This window comes from Scyliorhinus canicula, chromosome 19 (genome assembly GCF_902713615.1).
Source record: "Scyliorhinus canicula chromosome 19, sScyCan1.1, whole genome shotgun sequence".
Classification (NCBI taxonomy): domain Eukaryota; kingdom Metazoa; phylum Chordata; class Chondrichthyes; order Carcharhiniformes; family Scyliorhinidae; genus Scyliorhinus; species Scyliorhinus canicula.
The window spans coordinates 2,235,846-2,259,162 of NC_052164.1; the positions used below are offsets into that span (position 1 = coordinate 2,235,846).

The window sequence follows — 23,317 nt, forward strand, 5'->3', positions numbered from 1 at the left end:
TGATGGAAATGGGGGATATCAGTTGATTGGGGCTGGTTTAGCACACTGGGCTAAATCGCTGGCTTTGAAAGCAGACCAAGGCAGGCCAGCAGCACGGTTCAATTCCCATACCAGCCTCCCCGAACAGGCGCCGGAATGTGGCGACTAGGGGCTTTTCACAGTAACTTCATTTGAAGCCTACTTGTGACAATAAGCGATTTTCATTTCATTTCATGTGTCAGTAACTCTGTGGCACTGTAGCCTCTTAAAGAAAATTTGTTCACCTTCATTAAATTGAGGGCCATCTGAGGAAAGGCCTCAACACTTTCCCTAACACTGCACAATCCCAGCTGCAAATCCTGTACAATCCCAGCTGCAAATCCTGCACAATCCCAGGTGCAAATCCTGCACAATCCCAGCTGCAAATCCACTGCACAATCCCAGCTGCAAATCCTGTACAATCCCAGCTGCAAATCCTGCACAATCCCAGCTGCAAATCCTGTACAATCCCAGCTGCAAATCCTGCACAATCCCAGCTGCAAATCCTGTACAATCCCAGCAGCAAATCCTGTACAATCCCAGCTGCAAATCCTGCACAATCCCAGCTTCAAATCCTGTACAATCCCAGCTGCAAATCCTGCACAATCCCAGCTGCAAATCCTGTACAATCCCAGCTGCAAATCCTGCACAATCCCAGCTGCAAATCCTGTACAATCCCAGCTGCAAATCCTGTACAATCCCAGCTGCAAATCCTGTACAATCCCAGCTGCAAATCCTGTACAATCCCAGCTGCAAATCCTGCACAATCCCAGCTGCAAATCCTGTACAATCCCAGCTGCAAATCCTGTACAATCCCAGCTGCAAATCCTGTACAATCCCAGCTGCAAATCCTGCACAATCCCAGCTGCAAATCCTGCACAATCCCAGCTGCAAATCCTGCACAATCCCAGCTGCAAATCCTGCACAATCCCAGCTGCAAATCCTGCACAATCCCAGCTGCAAATCCTGCACAGCTTTGAACAAAGTTTGAGAAGGCCTGGATCTCAGTAATAGACAAACAGCAATATCTTAACTTTGGACAGTAAATTAAAGTGCGATAACAGATCAAACAGCTATTACAGGCAGGTACTTCTCCTTCCATTTTAATTTCTCTCAGATCTAACAAGGGGCTGATCCTGTATTGTCTGTTAAATGCTCATTTAAAATGCCTCCTGTTTATTCCCAACACTGTCCCGCACTCCGTTATTGCTTTGACTCAGTGATGCTGACACAGATTGAGGGCATTAACCCTAACCCCACACCCTCAGCAATGTTTACACTGACCTGCGCTCTGCTTTGTCAGAGGTGATGGGCTGTCTGCCGAGTCAGGGCTACTTTCTTCACCCTTATCAATGAAACATTCTGCAAAATGAACAAACGGTTGTGTTAAGGAAGGTGTGGAGAGATATCTCGCTGTCTGAAAGGCTCTAGCCTGTTCACTGATTATGTAAGCCTTGACTCGCTCTCCCATTCTTCCTCCGTCTTGTAGCCCCCCCGCCACCCCCCAAACTCATCCACAAGGATGATGGCTCCTTGCAGTCCGGGTCAGGGTAGGGTTACTGATGCAGCTACACCGTGACCACGGTCCTCACGGGGATTGGGCCTTTTGTTTTCTCTTCCTGTACTCAAGGACACATCTGAGCGCTGAGATCACACAGCTCAGTAACCGTGCACAGAATCCAGTGGCCTGGGGCCCCAATACTGCCTCTCGGAGCTGAGGGTAAACAGATATTATACTGCCAGCGAGGCGCAGGGTGCACAGTCCAGTTTAAGTAGTGTCCAGGCGGCTCAGTGATGTAAAAGGCTGTGAACTGACCATCTTGGCCAGGCACATGTGGAAGTTTCAGTGTTATGAAGCAGCTCACAGCAGTTGGGCCCTGACCCCATCCCAGCCACACCCCTGGCCTTACCCCATCCCAACCACACCCCTGGCCTTACCCCATCCCAACCACACCCCAAGCCTTACCCCATCCCAACCACACCCCATCCCAACCACACCCCGAGCCTTACCCCATCCTAACCACACCCCGAGCCTTACCCCATCCCAACCACACCCCATCCCAACCACACCCCGAGCCTTACCCCATCCCAACCACACCCCGAGCCTTACCCCATCCCAACCACACCCCATCCCAACCACACCCCGAGCCTTACCCCATCCCAACCACACCCCATCCCAACCGCACCCCGAGCCTTACCCCATCCCAACCACACCCCATCCCAACCACACCCCGAGCCTTACCCCATCCCAACCACACCCCGAGCCTTACCCCATCCCAACCACACCCCATCCCAACCACACCCCGAGCCTTACCCCATCCCAACCACACCCCGAGCCTTACCCCATCCAACCACACCCCGAGCCTTACCCCATCCCAACCACACCCCATCCCAACCACACCCCAGGCCTTACCCCATCCCAACCACACCCCGAGCCTTACCCCATCCCAACCACACCCCATCCCAACCACACCCCGAGCCTTACCCCATCCCAACCACACCCCATCCCAACCACACCCCGAGCCTTACCCCATCCCAACCACACCCCGAGCCTTACCCCATCCCAACCACACCCCTGGCCTTACCCCATCCCAACCACACCCCATCCCAACCACACCCCAGGCCTTACCCCATCCCAACCACACCCCTGGCCTTACCCCATCCCAACCGCACCCCAGGCCTTACCCCATCCCAACCACACCCCATCCCAACCACACCCCGAGCCTTACCCCATCCCAACCACACCCCATCCCAACCACACCCCGAGCCTTACCCCATCCCAACCACACCCCGAGCCTTACCCCATCCCAACCACACCCCTGGCCTTACCCCATCCCAACCACACCCCATCCCAACCACACCCCAGGCCTTACCCCATCCCAACCACACCCCTGGCCTTACCCCATCCCAACCGCACCCCAGGCCTTACCCCATCCCAACCACACCCCATCCCAACCACACCCCAGGCCTTACCCCATCCCAACCGCACTCCTGGCCTTACCCCATCCCAACCACACCCCATCCCAACCACACCCCTGGCCTTACCCCATCCCAACCGCACTCCTGGCCTTACCCCATCCCAACCACACCCCGAGCCTTACCCCATCCCAAACGCACCCCTGGCCTTACCCCATCCCAACCACACCCCAGGCCTTACCCCATCCCAACCACACCCCAGGCCTTACCCCATCCCAACCACACCCCAGGCCTTACCCCATCCCAACCGCACTCCTGGCCTTACCCCATCCCGACTTGATCCCTGGCGTTACCCCATCCCAACCACACCCCAGGCCTTACCCCATCCCAACCACACCCCTGGCCTTACCCCATCCCAACCACACCCCTGGCCTTACCCCATCCCAACCACACCCCATCCCAACCACACCCCTGGCCTTACCCCATCCCAACCACACCCCTGGCCTTACCCCATCCCAACCACACCCCTGGCCTTACCCCATCCCAACCACACCCCATCCCAACCACACCCCTGGCCTTACCCCATCCCACCACACCCCGAGCCTTACCCCATCCCAACCACACCCCATCCCAACCACACCCCTGGCCTTACCCCATCCCAACCACACCCCATCCCAACCACACCCCTGGCCTTACCCCATCCCAACCACACCCCGAGCCTTACCCCATCCCAACCACACCCCATCCCAACCACACCCCGAGCCTTACCCCATCCCAACCGCACTCCTGGCCTTACCCCATCCCAACCACACCCCATCCCAACCACACCCCTGGCCTTACCCCATCCCAACCACACCCCTGGCCTTACCCCATCCCAACCACACCCCATCCCAACCACACCCCGAGCCTTACCCCATCCCAACCACACCCCGAGCCTTACCCCATCCCAACCGCACTCCTGGCCTTACCCCATCCCAACCACACCCCGAGCCTTACCCCATCCCAACCGCACCCCTGGCCTTACCCCATCCCAGCCACACCCCATCCCAACCACACCCCTGGCCTTACCCCATCCCAACCACACCCCTGGCCTTACCCCATCCCAACCACACCCCATCCCAACCACACCCCTGGCCTTACCCCATCCCAACCACACCCCGAGCCTTACCCCATCCCAACCGCACTCCTGGCCTTACCCCATCCCAACCACACCCCATCCCAACCACACCCCGAGCCTTACCCCATCCCAACCGCACTCCTGGCCTTACCCCATCCCAACCACACCCCGAGCCTTACCCCATCCCAACCACACCCCTGGCCTTACCCCATCCCAACTTGACCCCTGGCCTTACCCCATCCCTGACCCCATCCCCTTGACCCCTGGCCTTACCCCATCCCTAACCCCATCCCCTTGACCCCTGGCCTTACCCCATCCCTGACCCCATCCCCTTGACCCCTGGCCTTACCCCATCCCTGACCCCATCCCCTTGACCCCTGGCCTTACCCCATCCCGACTTGACCCCTGGCCTTACCCCATCCCTGACCCCATCCCCTTGACCCCTGGCCTTACCTTATTGCCAGCCCGAACCCAATCCTGACTTGACTCCTGATCATACCCCATCCCAACCTGACTCCTGATCTGACCTTGGCCCTACCCCTGACCCCACCCTGATCCTCGCCAATACTCCAAACCCGTTCTGACCCTACCCCCAGCCTTGACCCCATCATAGCCGTTAACCTTGACCTTTCCTCATCCTGACCTCTCTCTTGCCCTGGTGATTCCGTTGAGAGAGATTTGCTGAAATTGGTTCTCACCTTCCTTGGGTAAGTTTAGTTTGCAGGGTAAGCTCATGGCAGAGATGCAATGTTGGTACACAAGAGCTGACAGACTCCCTGTTCGACAAACAGAACAAAGAACACAGTTAGCACCAGCTGGCAATCCACAGCAAATTCTCAGTGTATTTGTTCAGAGTGACAGTCAGCCCATTGTGGGGGCTAGTTAGAGGGCGTGAGGATACAGACTGTCACTCCAGGCTGACAGAGTGAGCAGTGTCAGAAGTCCTATAACGGGAGCCTGTGTAACATTCCTTACCGAAATAGGGCTCCTTGGGACATCCTTTCAAACATACTCCTTTCCGGGAGAATTCAATCAGGAAATGTCGAATCAAATCAGTGGAAGATTCTGTTTACAAAGGGAATAAGAGGATTAGAAATAGAGAGGTCAACTGTCTTTTTATTCTGTTTCTATCATATATTTATCTAAATAATTAATTATGCAGCTCCTTGTTGTACCTGTCCATCTATAGAAGTCGGTCTCTTTTTTTAAAAATTTAGTGTATCCAGGGGCAATTTAGCATGGCCAATCCATCTACCCTGCACATCGTTGGGCTGTGGGGGCGAAACCCACGCAGACACGGGGAGAATGTGCAAACTGCACACGGACAGTGACCCAGGGCCGGGATTGAACCTGGGACCTCGGCGCGGTGAGGCAGCAGTGCTAACCACTGCGCCACCGTGCTGCCCTGTGTATGGGTGTCTCTATCTGTCTTACTGGCAATTTCTCTATACATCTGTCTGTCTCAGACTGTCAATCCTAAAACCATAAGACATAGGAGCAGAATTAGGCCACTCGGCCCATCCTCCTCTTCATATTATCCCAGTATTGGGATGGATGAGAATAACTTTTCCTTAGCCCAGCCCTGTTTGTTGATCTTAGATCATAGAATCATAGAATTTACAGTGCAGCGGGAGGCCATTCGGCCCATCGAGTCTGCACCAGCCTTTGGAAAGAGCACCCTACCTAAACCCACACCACCACCCTATCCCGCAACCCAGCAACCACCCTTTGGACACTAAGGGCAATTTATCATGGCCAATCCACCCAACCTGCACATATTTGGACTGTGGGAGGAAACCGGAGCATCCGGAGGAAACCCACGCTGACACGGGGAGAACGTGCAGTCTCTGCACAGACAGTGACCCAAGTCGGAATCGAACCTGGGACCCTGGCGCTGTGAAGCAACTGTGCTAACCACTGTTAGCACAGTTGCCTCCCCCGCACGGTTAACCATAGTTATCATAGGGCAGCAAGGTGGTGCAGTGGTTAGCACTGCTGCCTCACGGCGCTGAGGTCCCAGGTTCGATGCCGGCTCTGGGTCACTGTCCGTGTGGAGTTTGCACATTCTCCCCGTGTTTGCGTGGGTTTCACCCCCACAACCCAAAGACGTGCAGGCTAGGTGGATTGGCCAGGTTAAATTGCCCCTTCATTGGAAAAAATTAATTGAGTACTCTAAATTTATTTTTTAAAAACATAGTTAAGATCATTTCAGAGGCCGGTAAACTGAGCCTCTGGCGAGAGTAGCAATCTCAGCACTGTAAACTTCATCAAGAAAATCAACAGGCCAGTGCGAGGCTCTATTACACTGCTGACCCCAACTTTAATACCTGCATCACCGAGCGGGACATTCTCAGGTTCCAAAGACAATTTTACCTTTTGGATCAGAAATTGGAGTGTTTAACATGCATCTTTTCCATCCATTCTTTTCAATTGGATTTGTATATTCAGATTTACCGATTACCTGCTCCCATGAATCAGACTCCTTGTTGGGGACTGAGCAGTCAGGAACTGCTGGCTCTATTTATATTTCAGGTAATGATGACACTAACCACTGAGATAGCCACACACGTATCTGTCTCTGTGAGTTATCCTCATGTCCAGCTCACTCTGTCATTTCAGAAACTCTCTTTTCAAAGCAGATAAAATTTAAACAATGGCTTCGTTTGAAATAAATGTTCATTGCAGCTACTGACAGCAACTCTAGTGAACAACAGCTGCACTGAAATTCTTCAATGATTTTACAATAATGTTATAAAGTTACAGCTCTTTATTTTTAATTATTTTTCAAAATCTTTAACTGAAATTCTGGAGTTTGAAATGAGACAGAACAGGTTTAAAATACAAGTTCACCGGCCGTGATGAAGGCAAACAAGAACCACCCAAGAAGGAGTGTGAAGAGAGATGTTCCACATCTCAGCAGACACCCAAATCCCACCGCCTGTTCTCACAGCGCCAGCGACCTGGGTTCAATTCCCACCTCGGGTGTCTGTGCGGAGTCTGCACGTTCTCTCCGTGTGTATGTGGATTTCCTCCAGGTGCTCAAGTTTCCACCCACAGTCCAAATATGTGCAGATTAGGTGGATTGGCCATGCTAAATTGCCCCTTAGCATCCAAAAGGTTAGGGGTTTAACAGGGATAGGGCAGAGTGGGTCTAGGTGGGATGCTCTTTCAGAGGGTTAGTGCAGACTCAATGGGCCAAATGGTCTCCTTCCGCACTGTAGGGATTCTATTGTTCGAACTGCTAACCTGCCAGAGCCAGGGAATCACCCAACTTGACGACTGCAACTTACCAGCATCTACGTTCATGGACAAACCAAAGACTGATTCACATTTTAAAAAAAATTTATCTGGACTTTTAACATCTGAACTGATCAATGTGTGAACGCATATGTTGCTTTTAAAAAAATAATTTTCTCACTTTTTTTGTAACTAATGAACTTACTCTTTATTTGACTCAGGAAATCCTGGTTAAATTGGCTCCTTTTGAAATGGGCTGGGAAAGAGTATCTACAAGGCATGGAATTCCTTTTCCAATTAACCTTGTGGCGACCAACCGAAGCGGGCTGGGGTTGAATAAAGAAGGGGAGCCAGTTCATTCTTCCTCACCCAGGGACAAAGAATTTGGGACCTCGCCCAGGGACTGGTTGTAACAATATAAACCAACATAACTTAGGTGTCCCATCGTAATATGACACATAAATCAGGTATATTGCAATATATAACACATCAGTATAATGAAAATGCACAATGCCCACCTCCATATTATAATGTATAATATAGATATGCCCCATTATAATGTACAATGTGTAGTTTCTCTGTTACAATATGAAATGTAGATTTGCACCGTTCTGATTTATTGCACAGACCTGGGGCTTCGTCTGGATTTCTGAGGCTCGATGAAGGTATTTTCATAGCCAATCCAAATGAGCCAATATATGTGGAGCTTTCTCGTATAACGAATGATCCAGGCTCTCTATCCTTCAACATCCTGATAGCTGCAACAGATTGGAGCTCAACTTAGTTCAATACAATAAACAAACTAAGTCTTTTATACACCACCTTTCACAACCTTAGGTCATCCCCAAGTGTCTTAGTTAGTGAAATGTAGTCACTGTTTGCAATGCAGAGATTTCTTACATTCCAACCTTGATGTTCTTTATTCTCCCGCTTGAGTTGATACCAGGGGCACTGAGGGAATAGTTTTGGAAGGCAATATGTGTGACATCACCCTGGGCACCTGCATTTTCCAGCAAGAGGCACCGGAAAGAGATCAAGAAAAGGAACTCGCTAACTAACAACCATAGCCTTCCTGCTACTGAAACTGAATTCAATGAACAAAGCACAGGTAGTAAAACCTGAAGCTGCCCTGAATGATACCAGGGTGGTTTTTATTTCAGGTGGCACTGGTTAGACCAGCATTTATTGTCCGCCCCTAACTGCCCTCCAGAAGGTGGTGAGCCGCCTTCTTGAACCGCTGCAGTCCATGTGGTGTAAATACACCCACTGCACTGTTAGGGAGGGAGTTCCAGGATGTTGCCCCAGTGACAGTGAAGGAACGGCGATATATTTCCAAGTCAGGATGGTGAGTGACTTGAAGGGGAACCTCCAGGTGGTGGGGTTCCCCATGCGTCTGCTGTCCTTCTAGATGGTAGAGGTCACAGGTTTGGAAGGTGCTGCCGAAGGAGCCTTGGTGAGTTGCTGCAGTGCATCTTGTAGATGGTACACATGGCTGCCACTGTGCGTCGGTGGTGGAGGGAGTGAATATTGAAAGTGGTGAATGCAGTGCCAGTCAAGTGGAGCTATTTTGTCCTGGATGGTGTCGAGCTTCTTGAGTGTTGTTGGAGCTGCGCTCACCCAGGCAAGTGGAGAGTATTCCATTACACTCCTGACTTGTGCCTTGTAGATGGTGGACAGACTGCAGAGTCAGGAGGTGAGTTACTCTCCGCAGAATTTCCAACCTCTGACCTACCCTAGTAGCCACAGTATTAATGTGGCTGGTTCAGTTCAGTTTCTGATCAATGGTAACCCCCAGGATATTGAGAGTGGCAACTTCAGTGTTGATAATGCCAGTAAATGCCAAGTAGAGATGATTGGATTCTCTCTTGTTGGAGATGGTCATTGTCTGGCATTTATTTATCAGCCCAAGCCTGAATGTTTTTTTGTAAAGTATTTTTATTAAGGTTTTGCAGAATTTTTCATAATAAAACAGTAATAACCATAATAGCAAAACAAACTAGAGTGAACATTAACATAGTGCAAAAAGAGAATATACAATGACAATTAAATAGACATTACCCCACGCGACCCAGTCTTCCCTCACCATCCCAATGCAGCACTCCCCCCCCCCCCCCACCTCTCCCCCCCTACGGATTGCTGCTGCTGCTGACATTTTAAATTTCCCCGAGAAAGTCGACAAACGGCTGCCACCTCCGAGAGAACCCTAGCGTAGACCCTCTTAAGGCAAACTTTATTTTCTCGAGGCTGAGAAACCCAGCCATGTCGGTAACCCAAGTCTCTACACTCGGGGGCTTCGAGTCCCTCCACATTAATAAAATCCATCTCCGGGCTACTAGGGAGGCAAAGGCCAAGACGTCGGCCTCTTTCGCCCCCTGAACTCCCGGGTCTTCTGACACTCCAAAGATCGCTATCTCTGGACTCGGCACCACCCGTGTGTTAAGCACCTTGGACATTGCCCTCGCGAACCCTTGCCAGAACACTCTAAGCTCCGGGCATGCCCAAAACATGTGGACATGGTTTGCAGGGCTGCCCTTGCACCTCATACAACTGTCTTCTACCCCAAAAAACTTGCTCATTCTCGCTGCCGTCATGTGTGCCCGGTGGGCCTCCTTAAATTGAATTAGACTGAGCCTGGCACATGATGAGGAGGAATTAACCCTGCCCAGGATCTCTGCCCACAGACCCGCTTCTAACTCCTCACCTAGCTCCTCCTCCCACTTGCCCTTGAGCTCCTCCACCGGGGTTTCCTCTGCTTCCTGTAGTTCCTGGTAGATATCCAACACCCTCCCCTCCCCCACCCAGGTGCCGGAGACCACCCTGTCCTGTATCCTCAGTGGCAGCAGCATCGGAAAGGCCACTACCTGTTTTTTCAGGAAGGCTCGTACTTGCAGATATTTAAAGGCGTTTCCTGGCGGCAGATTAAATTTGTCCTCTAGCGCCTTCAAACTGGGAAAGCTTCCGTCTATGAACAGATCTCCCATCCTTCTGATGCCTGCCCTCTGCCAGCTCTGGAACCCACCATCCATCCTACCCAGGACAAACCTGTGATTGTTGCATATCGGGGTCCAGACCGACGCTCCCTCTACCTTCTTGTACCTCCTCCACTGTCCCCAGATCCGCAGTGTCGTCACCACCACCGGACTTGTGGAGTAACGGATCGGCGAGAACAGCAAAGGCCCAAACCTGAATGTTGTCCAGGTCTTGCTACATTTGGACACGGGCTGTTTCAGTATCTGAGGAGTTGCCTATGATGCTGGCATTAACTCAAGGAGTTGACAGTCTTAATAATGAACACAGAATTACTCAGACCCAATACAGTAGTGCAGCCTGGATTAAGTTTAACTGCTGGAGAATTTGACTAGTTGTATCTAATGTGTTGCAAATAGATTCTGGATAGATTGTCACAAGAATTGCAGCAAGTGTTAACCTTACCTTGATCTCTGTTGAGATTTGGTTTGTACCAATGTTTGGACGTGTCTTGTACAAATTTAACCGTAGGTTGTGCGTCACATGGGAGTTCTGTAAAGAGTTGGGCAAACAGGGCGTTAGAGAGAAACAGGTTCATAACAAAGTGGGGAAACTACACGCGTAATCAACATCATGAACAACTTTAATACCAGGCACAGCAGGCATGATTCAGCCACCCTGTTGGGCCCGGTGTAGTTCCGGGTGCAACGGGTGAATAATACCCAAACCCCTCAGGCTCCTCACCAGACACCGGGTGGATTGTGAGTCGCCCGACTAGCTGTCCCCTTCGGCAGGAGCTCGATTTCACCCTCGCTGCGAGATCCAGATCCGAATATTTAAATGAGCCGATATCCGGACGCCAGATTCACCCGGCAACCCGGGACTAAACGGCCGTGCCTGAGAGATCGCGCCAGATGCCATTTTGTAATAGTGGACAATGCAAATGCCAGCTGGAGGGGGTCTCCCAGGGCATTGAAGACTTGCGGGTGGTTGTGGACAGGGCAGGGTGGCACCCTGGCACTCCCCCTGGCAACCAGACACCTTAACACTGCCGGCTGGCACCATGACCTTGGCACTCTGGCACTGCCATGGTTCCAGTTTGGCACTGCCAGGGGTCAGGCCCAAGGGGGCTTTGCCAGGTAGGTGGTGGGGGGTTCCTGGGGGGGGGGGGGTCCTTTATAGGGGGTGGAGGGGTGATGGGGAAGACCAGGGCTGTTGGACATGCCAAGGAGCTTTTCCTGTGAGTGAGCTTCAGCTCGCCTGCAGGAAGCGTCCCTAAGAGTTGGTGTTGATGGAGAGAATCTCCTCGAGGTTAATTGGATAGTGGGATGTTTGTCAATGCTGCAGATACCTGGAAACACTCCGCAAAATACAACGTTCAATGGACCTTAATTTGATTCTGCTGCATCGCATCCAACATCCAGATCATCAACTTCAACATTGTCATAAACATTTATTTTCATAAATTTAGAGTCTTCAATTCTTCTTTTCCAATTAAGGGGCAATTTAGCATGGCCAATTCACCTACCCTGCACATCTTTGGGTTGTGGGGTGAAACCCACGCAGACGCGGGGAGAATGTGCAAACTCCACTGGGACAGTGACCCAGAGCCGGGATTGAACCCGGGTCCTCGGCGCCGTGAGGCAGCAGTGATAACCACTGTGCCATCATGCCGCCCATAAACATGCATTTTTATTAACTCATGGGATATTGGCTTTGCTGGCTAGACCAGCATTTATTGCCCATCCCTAATTGCCCTTGAGAAGTTGGTGGTGAGCTGCCTTCTTGAACCGCTGCAGTCCATGTGGTGTAGGTACATCCACAGTGCTGTTAGGAAGGGAGTTCCAGGGTTTTGACCCAGTGACAGTGAAGGAGCGGCAAGCGACTTGGAGGGGAACCTCCAGGTGGAGGTGGTCCCCATATATCTGCTGCCCTTGTCCTACTAGATGGCTTGGTTCATCAACATTATCATCAACATCTTCAACATCATCGATATCATCAATAGCACTGATATGAACAGCATCAAGAACTCGTTCTCAGGCTTTCAGTCAGCAGAGCTTCCCAAGGTGCTTCATAAAGAATACATTGAAATTCTGGGTGAGATATATGGGCCGCGTTACGCCTGAAAGGCAGCTCGGCGCAACACAAACGGTGGATGCCTGGAGATCCCTCTTTCAGGATCGATCCAGCTCGTCACACTTCACGAGATCTAATGCGATCTCGGGAGACGTTGTGATATGGATCCCTTTTTGGGAAATCTGTACATTAGAGTGAGATTAACATTCCCACAACCTACCGAAGGTTGGGATTTATCGCCCGCGTCTTGGAGGCCTCGGGTGAGTGACGTTCAGTGCTGCTACCCACAAACAGGGACCAGACGGAATGGCACCTATAGGGGTCTCCCTGGGGACTGGGTGCCCCGAGGTGCTTGCCCTCTGTGCAGGGTGGCACCCTGGTACTGCTGGTGCCACCTAGGCACTTTGGTACTGCCAGCCTGGCTCTGGCACTGCCAAGGTGCCACTGCCAGCTGCAAGGGGCATTCCCAGGTTGCCAGGCTGGCATTTACCCACGCTGCAGATCAGGCCCAGGGGTGCCCTGTGTTGGTGCGTCCCGATCTCTCCCTGCATTGAGTAGTTGTGGCGAGTGGAGGATGGGACTTAGTGCAGCCTTGGTCGCCCACTTCCCGCTGAGGCTGGCGATCTACCCGAATGGCCGTTCGATAGCGGGGTGCTTCTGGGCACTGTGAACGCCAGGAAACTCCCAGCTAATCGCGCTATGGGGCTCTGTTCCCAAACGGGTAGATTGCACCCAAAGTCTTCACATGGAGGAAACTGAGGGTGCTGGGAAGAGGGGTGGTCAAAATATTGGTTTTGAAGAGATGCTTGAAGTTAAGGAGAGAGGAAGGTGAAGATTGGGAAGGAGTTACCCATTGCCCAGAAACTGGAGAACTGATGTTCAGACTAGTTTACCGGGCAGGAGGAGATTCAGACTCTTAAACAAAGGATGATTGGCTAGTAGAGGTTAACAAGACACAATAAACGAGTTGGACTTTGATTGGTTTACCTTCGAGGGAAGTGGTGCTTGAAGCCTTTGAGAATCCAACACTGGAAAAGGTATTGAGGGGAAGGCTGACCATACTTGAAGAACTCGACTGATGTCTTCGATTCTTCAATTTGTGTGAGTCTTGGTCCAAGTATTGAGTGCTTCCATTCACCAAGAGGACTGGGATATCAGAAAAGGAACTGGCAGCAGATGGTGGGCAGCTGATGGAATGTTCTTTAATCTTGTACGTTGTCTGACCATGGGGCACTGATGGCCTGGCTCTCGTGCTGCCAGGGGCAGCTTGCTGATGGATATTGTTCACTGCCCTTTGGGAGTGTGGTACAGACGGGTAATCTTCAGGATGGCCAGAAACCTGATGAAGATGTTGGTCACTGAATGAGCTCTTGCACGAGCTGGGGGAGGCAAAGTAAGGGCTCTGTAGGTTCACAAACGATCCCGATGATCCATATGTGCTGCCAGCTGATCTATGAATCATTCCTCCATCTCCATCATCGCTCAGCAATGAGTGAGAACTAAGGAAAGGAGAGAATCCTCGTTAATACAGAAATTACAGTGTGAGGACCTCCCAAACTGCTTTACACTCAATAGTCACTGTTGTAAAGGAGGAAAACACCAGACATTCTGCACACAGCAAGATCCCATAACCAACAGTAATGTTGTAATGGGCAGTTAATCGGTGGGGGGGGAGGGGGGGGAGGGGCTTCTTTAAGAGTTAGTTGACAGCAAAAAGTTGTCCAGGATTCAAGGGAGAACTTTACTGTTTAACTTCAAATTAGTGTCATGGGATCTTTACCAAACTTCAGATCTCATCCAAGAACTGGCAGGCACGATTTTTCAGATCTATCAGTGGCGGGAGCAAATCCCATTCTGGCAGTGGAACGGGATGTGTGCTGGTTAGATCTCACTTTGAAATCTTCTCCGTGCCCCCCAACGGTGACCTGGTCATGGGCAGAAAGGATGTGAGCCTGATTTCTATAAATTAACATGTATTAACATATAATTAAACGGCTGTAAATCAAAGTGCCCGGTCCTGTGGTATGCGCCCCCCCCCCCCCCCCCCTTCCCCCACTCCCACCCTCCCCCACCCCCTGCCCGGCAGCCTGACGTCACAGTGGCAAAAACGAAAACCAGTCGTGAAGGCCATGGATGGACATTGCTCCTTGAGGGCATTGCCAGTGGGCACAGCCAGAGGGCACAGCCAGAGGGCACTGCCAGTGGGCACAGCCAGAGGGCACAGCCAGAGGGCATTGCCAGTGGGCACAGCCAGAGGGCATTGCCAGTGGGCATAGCCAGAGGGCACAGCCAGTGGGCACAGCCAGAAGGCATTGCCAGAGGGCACAGACAGAGGGCATTGCCAGAGGGCACAGCCAGTGGGAAAAGCCAGAGGGCACAGCCAGAGGGCACATCCAGAGAGCACAGCCAGAGGGCACAGCCAGTGGGCAAAGCCAGAGGGCACAGCAAGAGGGCACATCCAGAGGGCACAGTCAGAGGGCACAGCCAGAGGGCATTGCCAGAGGGCACAGCCAGTGGGCACTGCCAGAGGGCACAGCCAGAGGGCATTGCCAGAGGGCACAGCCAGAGGGCATTGCCAGAGGGCACAGCCAGTGGGCAAAGCCAGAGGGCACAGCCAGAGGGCACATCCAGAGGGCACAGCCAGTGGGTGCAGCCAGAGGGTACAGCCAGAGGGCAAAGCCAGAGGGCACAGCCAGAGGTCACAGCCAGAGGGCAAAGCCAGAGGGCACAGTCAGAGGTCACAGCCAGAGGGCACAGCCAGAGGGCACAGCCAGAGGGCACAGCCAGTGGCCAAAGCCAGAGGGCACAGCCAGAGGGCACAGCCAGTGGCCAAAGCCAGAGGGCACAGCCAGAGGGCACAGTCAGACGGCTAATTGGGGGAGTAGGCTTCCTCTTATATGTGGTGGGAAGGAGGGGGGTGGGTGTGCATCAACGAACATGCGGGGGGGTGAGAGGGGTGTGCGCCGATGAACACGTTGTGGGGCGGAAAGGGATGCGCGCCGGTGACACGTGGAAGGGGGGGAGAGGAGAGAGGTGTGCGTCAATGAACACGTGTGGTGGGGGGGTGGGGGGGTGAGTGCCCCCCAATACTTCCGTGGCTTGGTCAGAAATCCTGGCAGTGTTTCTGGAGTGAAATACATCAGTTTTCAGTCAGAACCTGGCACTTTGCCATCTTTTGGGCAAATTTCACCCAACGTCTCTGACAGTGTCGCACTCCCTCAGTGTAATATTGACAGTGTCTGCGTGGACTATGTCCCCAACCTCTGCAATGAAATTTGAACCCACAAGCGATGGAAGACGAGTGAAAGAATTTAGTGTTGAAACACAGTGAACACATAACAAGGAGAAGAGCTGATAAAGAGAATATAAAGTCCATTAAATTTCATTTAGTCGATAGTTATTCCAACTTCCATTCGAGTTTTACACCCTTAGGAATGACCTTGGTCAAAAAGAAGCACGAGGAAGTCTACCTGCCCAAGGTGTCCCAGCCAGGTGAGGTGGATAACAAGGAGATGGCGCTGTCAGTGTGACGGGCACTACCCATCTTCAGCAGTTTATCAGAGTCTGCAGATGTGGACAGGTACGGAGTGGCTGTTTCTCTCTGGGTGCTTGTGTGTCTGGGTGACGTGCTGAATTGTGCAGGTACAGCTGGCAGAGAGTTGGTATTGGATGCACTGTAGTTGTTCAATGCTGGAACTGGTATAGGTTGGGAGCCATGCTGGGGGCTGCTGGAGACTGGAACACAGGACAAGTGTCCCTGAGGTTGGGACAAATTCATTGCAGGTCCTGGTGAAGAGTCGGTGGGTTGAACGATCCACGTGTTTATACCTCGGGAACCTGAGTGAGAAAGAAGTGAAGATTTTTAATACAATTTCATTTTGCTCGTTCACTGTTCTGAGTCTGTAAATATTATTGCCAAAGAGTAAAATCATTTTAGCATCAGGAAAATCCAATCACTAAAGCTGTGAATCGGGTCACATCTCGGCAGAGCCCAATCAATCCCTCTGCTCCGAATCTTACTGATATCCGGAGACTTGTGTCGATTCTGCCAGTATTGGGAACAGAAACACTCTGAGGGAAAATCTGCCCCGACACATTTACTAAACACATCAGTTTCCTGGTCTTGGCGGTCCGATAACTGGCTTGCTGTGTATGATGGAGCAGTGTTTTACATTTAAAATAAGCCCAGTGACTGTGCAATAAATCTCCCGATGGGGAGTAGAGGTGGCACAGTGGTTAGCACTGCTGCCTCACAGTGCCAGGGTCTCAGGTTCGATTCCCCGCTCGGTCACTGTCTGTGCGGAGTCTGCACATCCTCCCCGTGTCTGCGTGGGTTTCCTCCGGGTGCTCCGGATTTCTCCCACAGTCCAAAGATGTGCAGATTGGGTGGATTGGCCATGATCAATTGCCCCTTATTGCCCAAAGCGTTATATGGGGTGACGGGGAGGTGGGGTTACAGGGCCTAGGTAGGATGCTCTTTGGAGGGCCGGTGTTGATTCGATGGGCTGAATGGCCTCTTTCTGCTCTGCAGGGATTCTATGTGTACAAGGGAGGATTTAGGATCAAAAGGTTTTGGGGTTCAGTTCTGTATCAAATAGAAATTCATCTTGAGCAGTCATTACAAAGTGAATCATTTCACCTGGACCTTCCATTAAATAACTTTCCTATCTTAGCTGACTGTGTAAATCAGGACCAGTTATTACTGGAGGCGGTTGAGTTGCTAAGGGCAAAACTCTCTGGTATTAATATTAAGTGTGGTGGCGGGAAACTCCTTTCCTGCTCACATCTGTGAAGATATCACATAATAACTGAAGGAATTCCTCCCCCCTCCCAACCCCCCCCCCCCCAACCCCCCCCCCCCACACACACACACACACACACACACCATCACGCAGACCCCTCAGCGCTCAAATCTAGCTCATGTTTGCCACATTAATGCTGTTCACTCAACATCTCCAGGAACAAATCTGACTGGTGAAATTCCTCCCGATCCTTCCCCACTTTCTGCAGAATTTGGCTGGAATTTCTGCAGGAAGATTGGGGAACTCCAGCTTGATCCTGCTTCAACCTTCCCTTTCCTGTTCACTCAGATAACTGCTTCATTTTAACACTGGCAGCAACCGTCATAACCTAAAGGTGGGCGGTCTTTGCTGCCCCCTGACCCGACACCCACACCACTCTGCAGGCAGAAATACACAGCTTTCCAGAATAAGGGGATGTTTGGAATGAGATTCATAATACAAATAGGTGAGGCAGATCTTAAAGCTGTTCAAACACACAGGCCTGCCTTCATTAACAAGCGTCTTTGTCAGTTGTTATGGCAACATAAGTGAGGTTAATAATAGTGGTGTTGCATTTGTTGACCCCCCCCAGGTTTGTTATCTGTTTGGTTGCTGGGGCACAGCAGATTTGGCATTGCTGAGAATATGGGGCACAGTGAGTTTAACAGGAGCTGACGTGGTTAACACCACCTGGCCAAAGCCACACCTTCCTGATTCACTCTCAGATACATTTCTATCTGTGTGGGGAGCAGGTGAACAGACACCAACTTGCTAAAACCTGCTGGGACAGAGGCAGTGGTGGGGCAATGAGCTCAGTCTATTAAGCTCACTAAACACGGGGAGATATCACCATTTCAACAAAGGGATTTGAGACAAAAGTCAAGCCTGATTAGAAGTAGCTCAGTTTACAAATGAATTCCTGAAGTAACCAGCACTCGGGGCAGGGTGATTGTCCATTCTCAGATATTCAAAACGAATATTTAACAAGGTCCAATCATTTTGTAGATATTCCAAGTCAGTTAATAATTTATTTCTGAATGTGTTTTGCTGCTATTTGCAGTACTGAGGGAGTGCTGCACTGTCAGAGGGTCAGTACTGAGGGAGTGCTGCACTGTCAGAGGGTCAGTACTGAGGGAGTGCTGCACTGTCAGTGGGTCAGTACTGAGGGAGTGCCGCACCGTCAGAGGGTCAGTACTGAGGGAGTGCTGCACTGTCAGAGGGTCAGTACTGAGGGTGTGCTGCACTGTCAGAGGGTCAGTACTGAGGGAGTGCTGCACTGTCAGAGAGTCAGTACTGAGGGAGTGCCGCACTGTCAGAGGGTCAGTACTGAGGGAGTGCTGCACTGTCAGAGGGTCAGTACTGAGGGAGTGCAGCACTGTCAGAGGGTCAGTACTGAGGGAGTGCCGCACTGTCAGAGGGTCAGTACTGAGGGAGTGCTGCACTGTCAGAGGGTCAGTACTGAGGAGTGCCGCACTGTCAGAGGGTCAGCACTGAGGGTGTGCTGCACTGTCAGAGGGTCAGTACTGAGGGAGTGCCGCACTGTCAGAGGGTCAGTACTGAGGAGTGCCGTGCTGTCAGAGGGTCAGCACTGAGGGTGTGCTGCACTGTCAGAGGGTCAGTACTGAGGGAGTGCCGCACTGTCAGAGGGTCAGTACTGAGGGAGTGCTGCACTGTCAGAGGGTCAGTACTGAGGGAGTGCTGCACTGTCAGAGGGTCAGTACTGAGGAGTGCCGTGCTGTCAGAGGGTCAGCACTGAGGGTGTGCTGCACTGTCAGAGGGTCAGTACTGAGGGAGTGCCGCACTGTCAGAGGGTCAGTACTGTGGGAGTGCTGCACTGTCAGAGGGTCAGTACTGAGGGAGTGCAGCACTGTCAGAGGGTCAGTACTGAGGGAGTGCTGCACGGTCAGAGGGTCAGCACTGAGGGTGTGCTGCACTGTCCGAGGGTCAGTACTGAGGGAGTGCCGCACTGTCAGAGGGTCAGTACTGAGGGAGTGCAGCACTGTCAGAGGGTCAGTACTGAGGGAGTGCTGCACGGTCAGAGGGTCAGCACTGAGGGAGTGCTGCACTGTCAGAGGGTCAGTACTGAGGGAGTGCTGCACTGTCAGAGGGTCAGTACTGAGGGAGTGCCGCACTGTCAGAGGGTCAGTACTGAGGGAGTGTTGCACTGTCAGAGGGTCAGTACTGAGGGAGTGCTGCACTGTCAGAGGGTCAGTACTGAGGGAATGCTGCACTGTCAGAGGGTCAGTACTGAGGGAGTGCCGCACTGTCAGAGGGTCAGTACTGAGGGAGTGCCGCACTGTCAGAGGGTCAGTACTGAGGGAGTGCTGCACTGTCAGAGTGTCAGTACTGAGGGAGTGCTGCACTGTCAGAGGGTCAGTACTGAGGGAGTGCCGCACTGTCAGAGGGTCAGTACTGAGGGAGTGCCGCACTGTCAGAGGGTCAGTACTGAGGGAGCGCCGCACTGTCAGAGGGTCAGTACTGAGGGAGTGCCGCACTGTCAGAGGGTCAGTATTGAGGGAGTGCCGCACTGTCAGAGGGTCAGTACTGAGGGAGTGCTGCACTGTCAGAGGGTCAGTACTGAGGGAGCGCCGCACTGTCAGAGGGTCAGTACTGAGGGAGCGCCGCACTGTCAGAGGGTCAGTACTGAGGGAGTGCCGCACTGTCAGAGGGTCAGTACTGAGGGAGTGCCGCACTGTCAGAGGGTCAGTACTGAGGGAGTGCTGCATTATCGGAAGAAACATTAAACCTTTTGCTGTTAGACCCCTCTGAAGGAAACTCTTAACAACAATCTAAGACTGAGATTTTGGTTAATGACCTCCAGCCATTGATGGTAAATTCCGGTTGAATGTTGTTGTTGAAAGGATCTTGTTGGGGACTTCCGGTTGCGGCTATGACCAGCTAAGTCGCACGTTTGGCTGCTCCTGCTACAAAGGTGTTTTCGGGCCGATTGGAGGGCCCCAACGGCGCTGTAAGGACAAATCCCGGTGGGGGAAGGCTCCCTGAAGAGAACCAGACCAACTTTATGGTCGGTACCCGGAGTGGGGTGGTAAAGAGAGCAACAGCAGCTCCCAAAAAAAAGCGGGGGAAGAAGACCAAAATGGCGGCCGGTGGTGCACCCGAGGAATGGAGGAAATGGGCGGAGGAGCAGCAGGCCGCTCTCCTGCGCTTCTTTACGGAGCTGAAAATGGAGCTCTTGGAGTCAATGAATGCGACGACCACCAGGCTGATGGGAGCCCAGGCGACCCAAGAGGCGTCGATTCGGGAGCTGCAACAGGAGATGACTGCGAGGGAGGAGGAGGCCACGGTCCTCGTGGGAAAGGTAGAGGTGCACGAGGCACTCCACCTGAAATGGCAGAGCCGTTTTGAGGAGCTGGATACCCGAATGAGGCGGAAGAACCTGAGGATCTTGGGCCTGGCAGAAGGCCTGGAGGGGTCAGACCTCCCGGGATATGTAGCAGAAATGCTGAGCTCCCTGATGGGGGCAGGGGCCGTCCCTTCGCCCCTGGAGCTGGAAGAGGCCTACAGGGTCATGGCTAGGAGGCCAAGAGCAAATGAGCCCCCGAGGGCGGTGCTGGTGCGGTTCCAGCGACTCAGCGACCGTGAAAGAGTGCTGGAGTGGGCCAAGAGGGAAAGGAGCAGCAAGTGGGAGAATTCGACGGTGAGGGTCTACCAGGACTGGAGTGCGGAGGTGGCAAAGCGGCGGGCCCGGTACAACCGGACGAAGGCGGTGCTACATGCAAAACGGATCAGGTTCGGAATGCTGCAGCCAGCGCGCTTGTGGGTCACCTACAGGAACCAACACCACTATTTTGAGTCCCCAGAGGAGGCGTGGGCCTTTGTACAGGAAGAGAAACTGGACTCGAATTAGACCCAGGGGATACTTGGCGGCCGTAGCCGCTCGGGTACTTTCAGCTGAATTCTTTGTTTGGATTTTGAACTCTTGCTGTGGGTTTTTCTTCTGATGTTTTTTCCCCCTTTGCCAACTTCCCTTAGTTATTGTTATTGTGGTTATTCATGGTTATTTATGGTTATTTATGCTGTTTGGTAGAGGGCGACTGTTAAGTACATTGTTATTTGTTATTTATCTGTTATTTATAATGTTAAGTTGGGGAGGCGGGACGGGGGGGAGAGCAGATCGGGGATATGGGCTCCTAGGGGGGGTTCTTTACAGGCATGGACGGGGACGGGGGTGGAACTGAAGATGGCGGGGTGGGGTGTGGCAGGGCGAAAGCGCGGGCTTTCCTCTGTTTTCCCGCGCGCGGGGCAGAGGAGGGGGGGAGGGGAGGAGTGCGGGGCGTGGCTAGCAATGGCGACCTTTCCCGCGCTGGAGCGGGGCCAGGGAGGAGTGGCAAGGGGGGGGAGGGCCCCCCCCCCCGAGCCGGGGGGAGTCGGAGTGTGGCAGGAGCAGCCGGGTCAGCGTGAACCAGCTGACTTACGGGAGTACAATGGAGGGTACATCGCGGCTAGGAGGGGTCCTAGCCTGGGGGGGGAGGGGGGTTAGGGAGGGACACCGGGTTGCTGCTGAAAAGACCAGAAACGAGAAGTGGAGGACTGGAGAGGTGGGGGGAGGGGGACATCGCCATGGGGAGCGGGTCAGAAGGGGAGGGTCGACCCGGGGCGAGCAGGGAACAGGACATGGCTAACCGGCAGGGGAGGGGGGCGGGTCGTCCCGCGACCCGGCTGATCACTTGGAACGTGAGGGGGTTGAATGGGCCGGCCAAGAGATCAAGGGTATTCTCACACCTGAAGGGACTGAAGGCTGATGTAGCAATGTTACAGGAGACCCATTTGAAGGTAGTGGACCAGGTTCGCCTGAGAAGGGGGTGGGTGGGACAGGTGTTCCACTCTGGATTGGACGCAAAGAACCGGGGGGTGGCGATTCTGGTGGGAAAGAGGGTGTCGTTCGTGGCGGAGGAGGTGGTGGCGGATAAGGAGGGTAGGTATGTGATGGTGAAGGGTAAGCTGCAGGGGGAGAAAGTGGTGATGGTCAACGTATATGCCCCGAACTGGGATGACGCGGGTTTTATGAGGCGCCTATTGGGCCTCATTCCGGGACTGGAGGCAGGGGGCTTGATCATGGGGGGGGACTTTAACACAGTGCTGGACCCCGGGCTAGACAGATCGAGCTCAAGGACCAATAGGAGGCCGGCAGCGGCAGAAGTGCTGAGGGGGTACATGGAGCAGATGGGAGGAGTAGACCCATGGAGGTTTGGTAGGCCGAGGGCGAGGGAGTATTCCTTTTTCTCCCACGTCCATAGAGTGTACTCCAGAATCGATTTCTTCGTGTTGAGCAGGGGGCTGATCCCGAGGGTACGGGAAGCTGAGTACTCGGCCATTGCGATCTCTGATCATGCACCACATTGGGTGGATGTGGAAATGGGGGAGGCGCGGGACCAGCGCCCGCTGTGGCGGCTGGATGTGGGGCTGTTAGCGGACGACGAGGTGTGTAAAAGGGTCCGGAAGAGCATTGAGAGCTATCTGGACTTGAATGACACGGGTGAGGTGCAGGTGGGGATGGTCTGGGAGGCCCTGAAGGCAGTGATCAGGGGAGAGCTGATCTCCATAAGGGCGCACAGAGAAAGAAAGGAGAGGCAGGAGAGGGAGAGGCTGGTGGGGGAGCTATTGGAAGTGGATAGGAGATATGCGGAGGCACCAGAGGAGGGGCTGCTGGGAGAACGGCGCAGCCTGCAGGTCAAGTTCGACCTGCTGACCACCAGGAAGGCAGAGACGCAGTGGAGAAGGGCACAGGGCGCGGTTTATGAGTATGGGGAAAAGGCGAGCAGGATGCTGGCACACCAGCTTCGCAAACGAGATGCGGCTAGGGAGATTGGGGGAGTGAAGGAGAGGGGCGGGAAGGTAGTGCAGAAGGGGCAAGAAGTGAACGGGGTCTTCAGGGATTTTTACAAGGAGTTGTATCGGTCTGAGCCGCCGACGAGGAGAGGGGGAATGGAGGACTTCCTAAACAAATTGAGGTTCCCAAGGGTCCAGGAGGGGCTGGTAGAAGGGCTGGGGGCGCCAATAGGGCTAGAGGAGCTAGTCAAGGGAATAGGTCAGATGCAGGCGGGGAAGGCGCCGGGGCCAGATGGGTTCCCGGTGGAATTCTATAAGAAAAATGTGGACTTGGTGGGACCGGTACTGGTACGAGCCTTTAATGAGGCGCGAGAGGGGGGGGGTTCTGCCCCCGACAATGTCGCAGGCTCTGATC

The 23,317-nt window shown here is 53.0% G+C and overlaps 1 protein-coding gene across 1 annotated transcript in view; it reads right to left on the reverse strand.

Moving 5' to 3' along the window:
- LOC119954468 (tensin-4-like) overlaps window positions 1–23,317 on the reverse strand; it is a 54,384-nt gene that overhangs the window by 15,208 nt on the left and 15,859 nt on the right. Inside the window, exons 4-10 of the mRNA XM_038779693.1 lie at window positions 15,802–16,168; window positions 13,319–13,830; window positions 10,721–10,807; window positions 7,918–8,046; window positions 5,027–5,116; window positions 4,750–4,827; window positions 1,303–1,380 (exon numbers count right to left, since the gene is read on the reverse strand). Coding sequence (XP_038635621.1) covers window positions 1,303–1,380; window positions 4,750–4,827; window positions 5,027–5,116; window positions 7,918–8,046; window positions 10,721–10,807; window positions 13,319–13,830; window positions 15,802–16,168 — 1,341 coding nt within the window. The remainder of the gene's footprint in view (window positions 1–1,302; window positions 1,381–4,749; window positions 4,828–5,026; window positions 5,117–7,917; window positions 8,047–10,720; window positions 10,808–13,318; window positions 13,831–15,801; window positions 16,169–23,317) is intronic.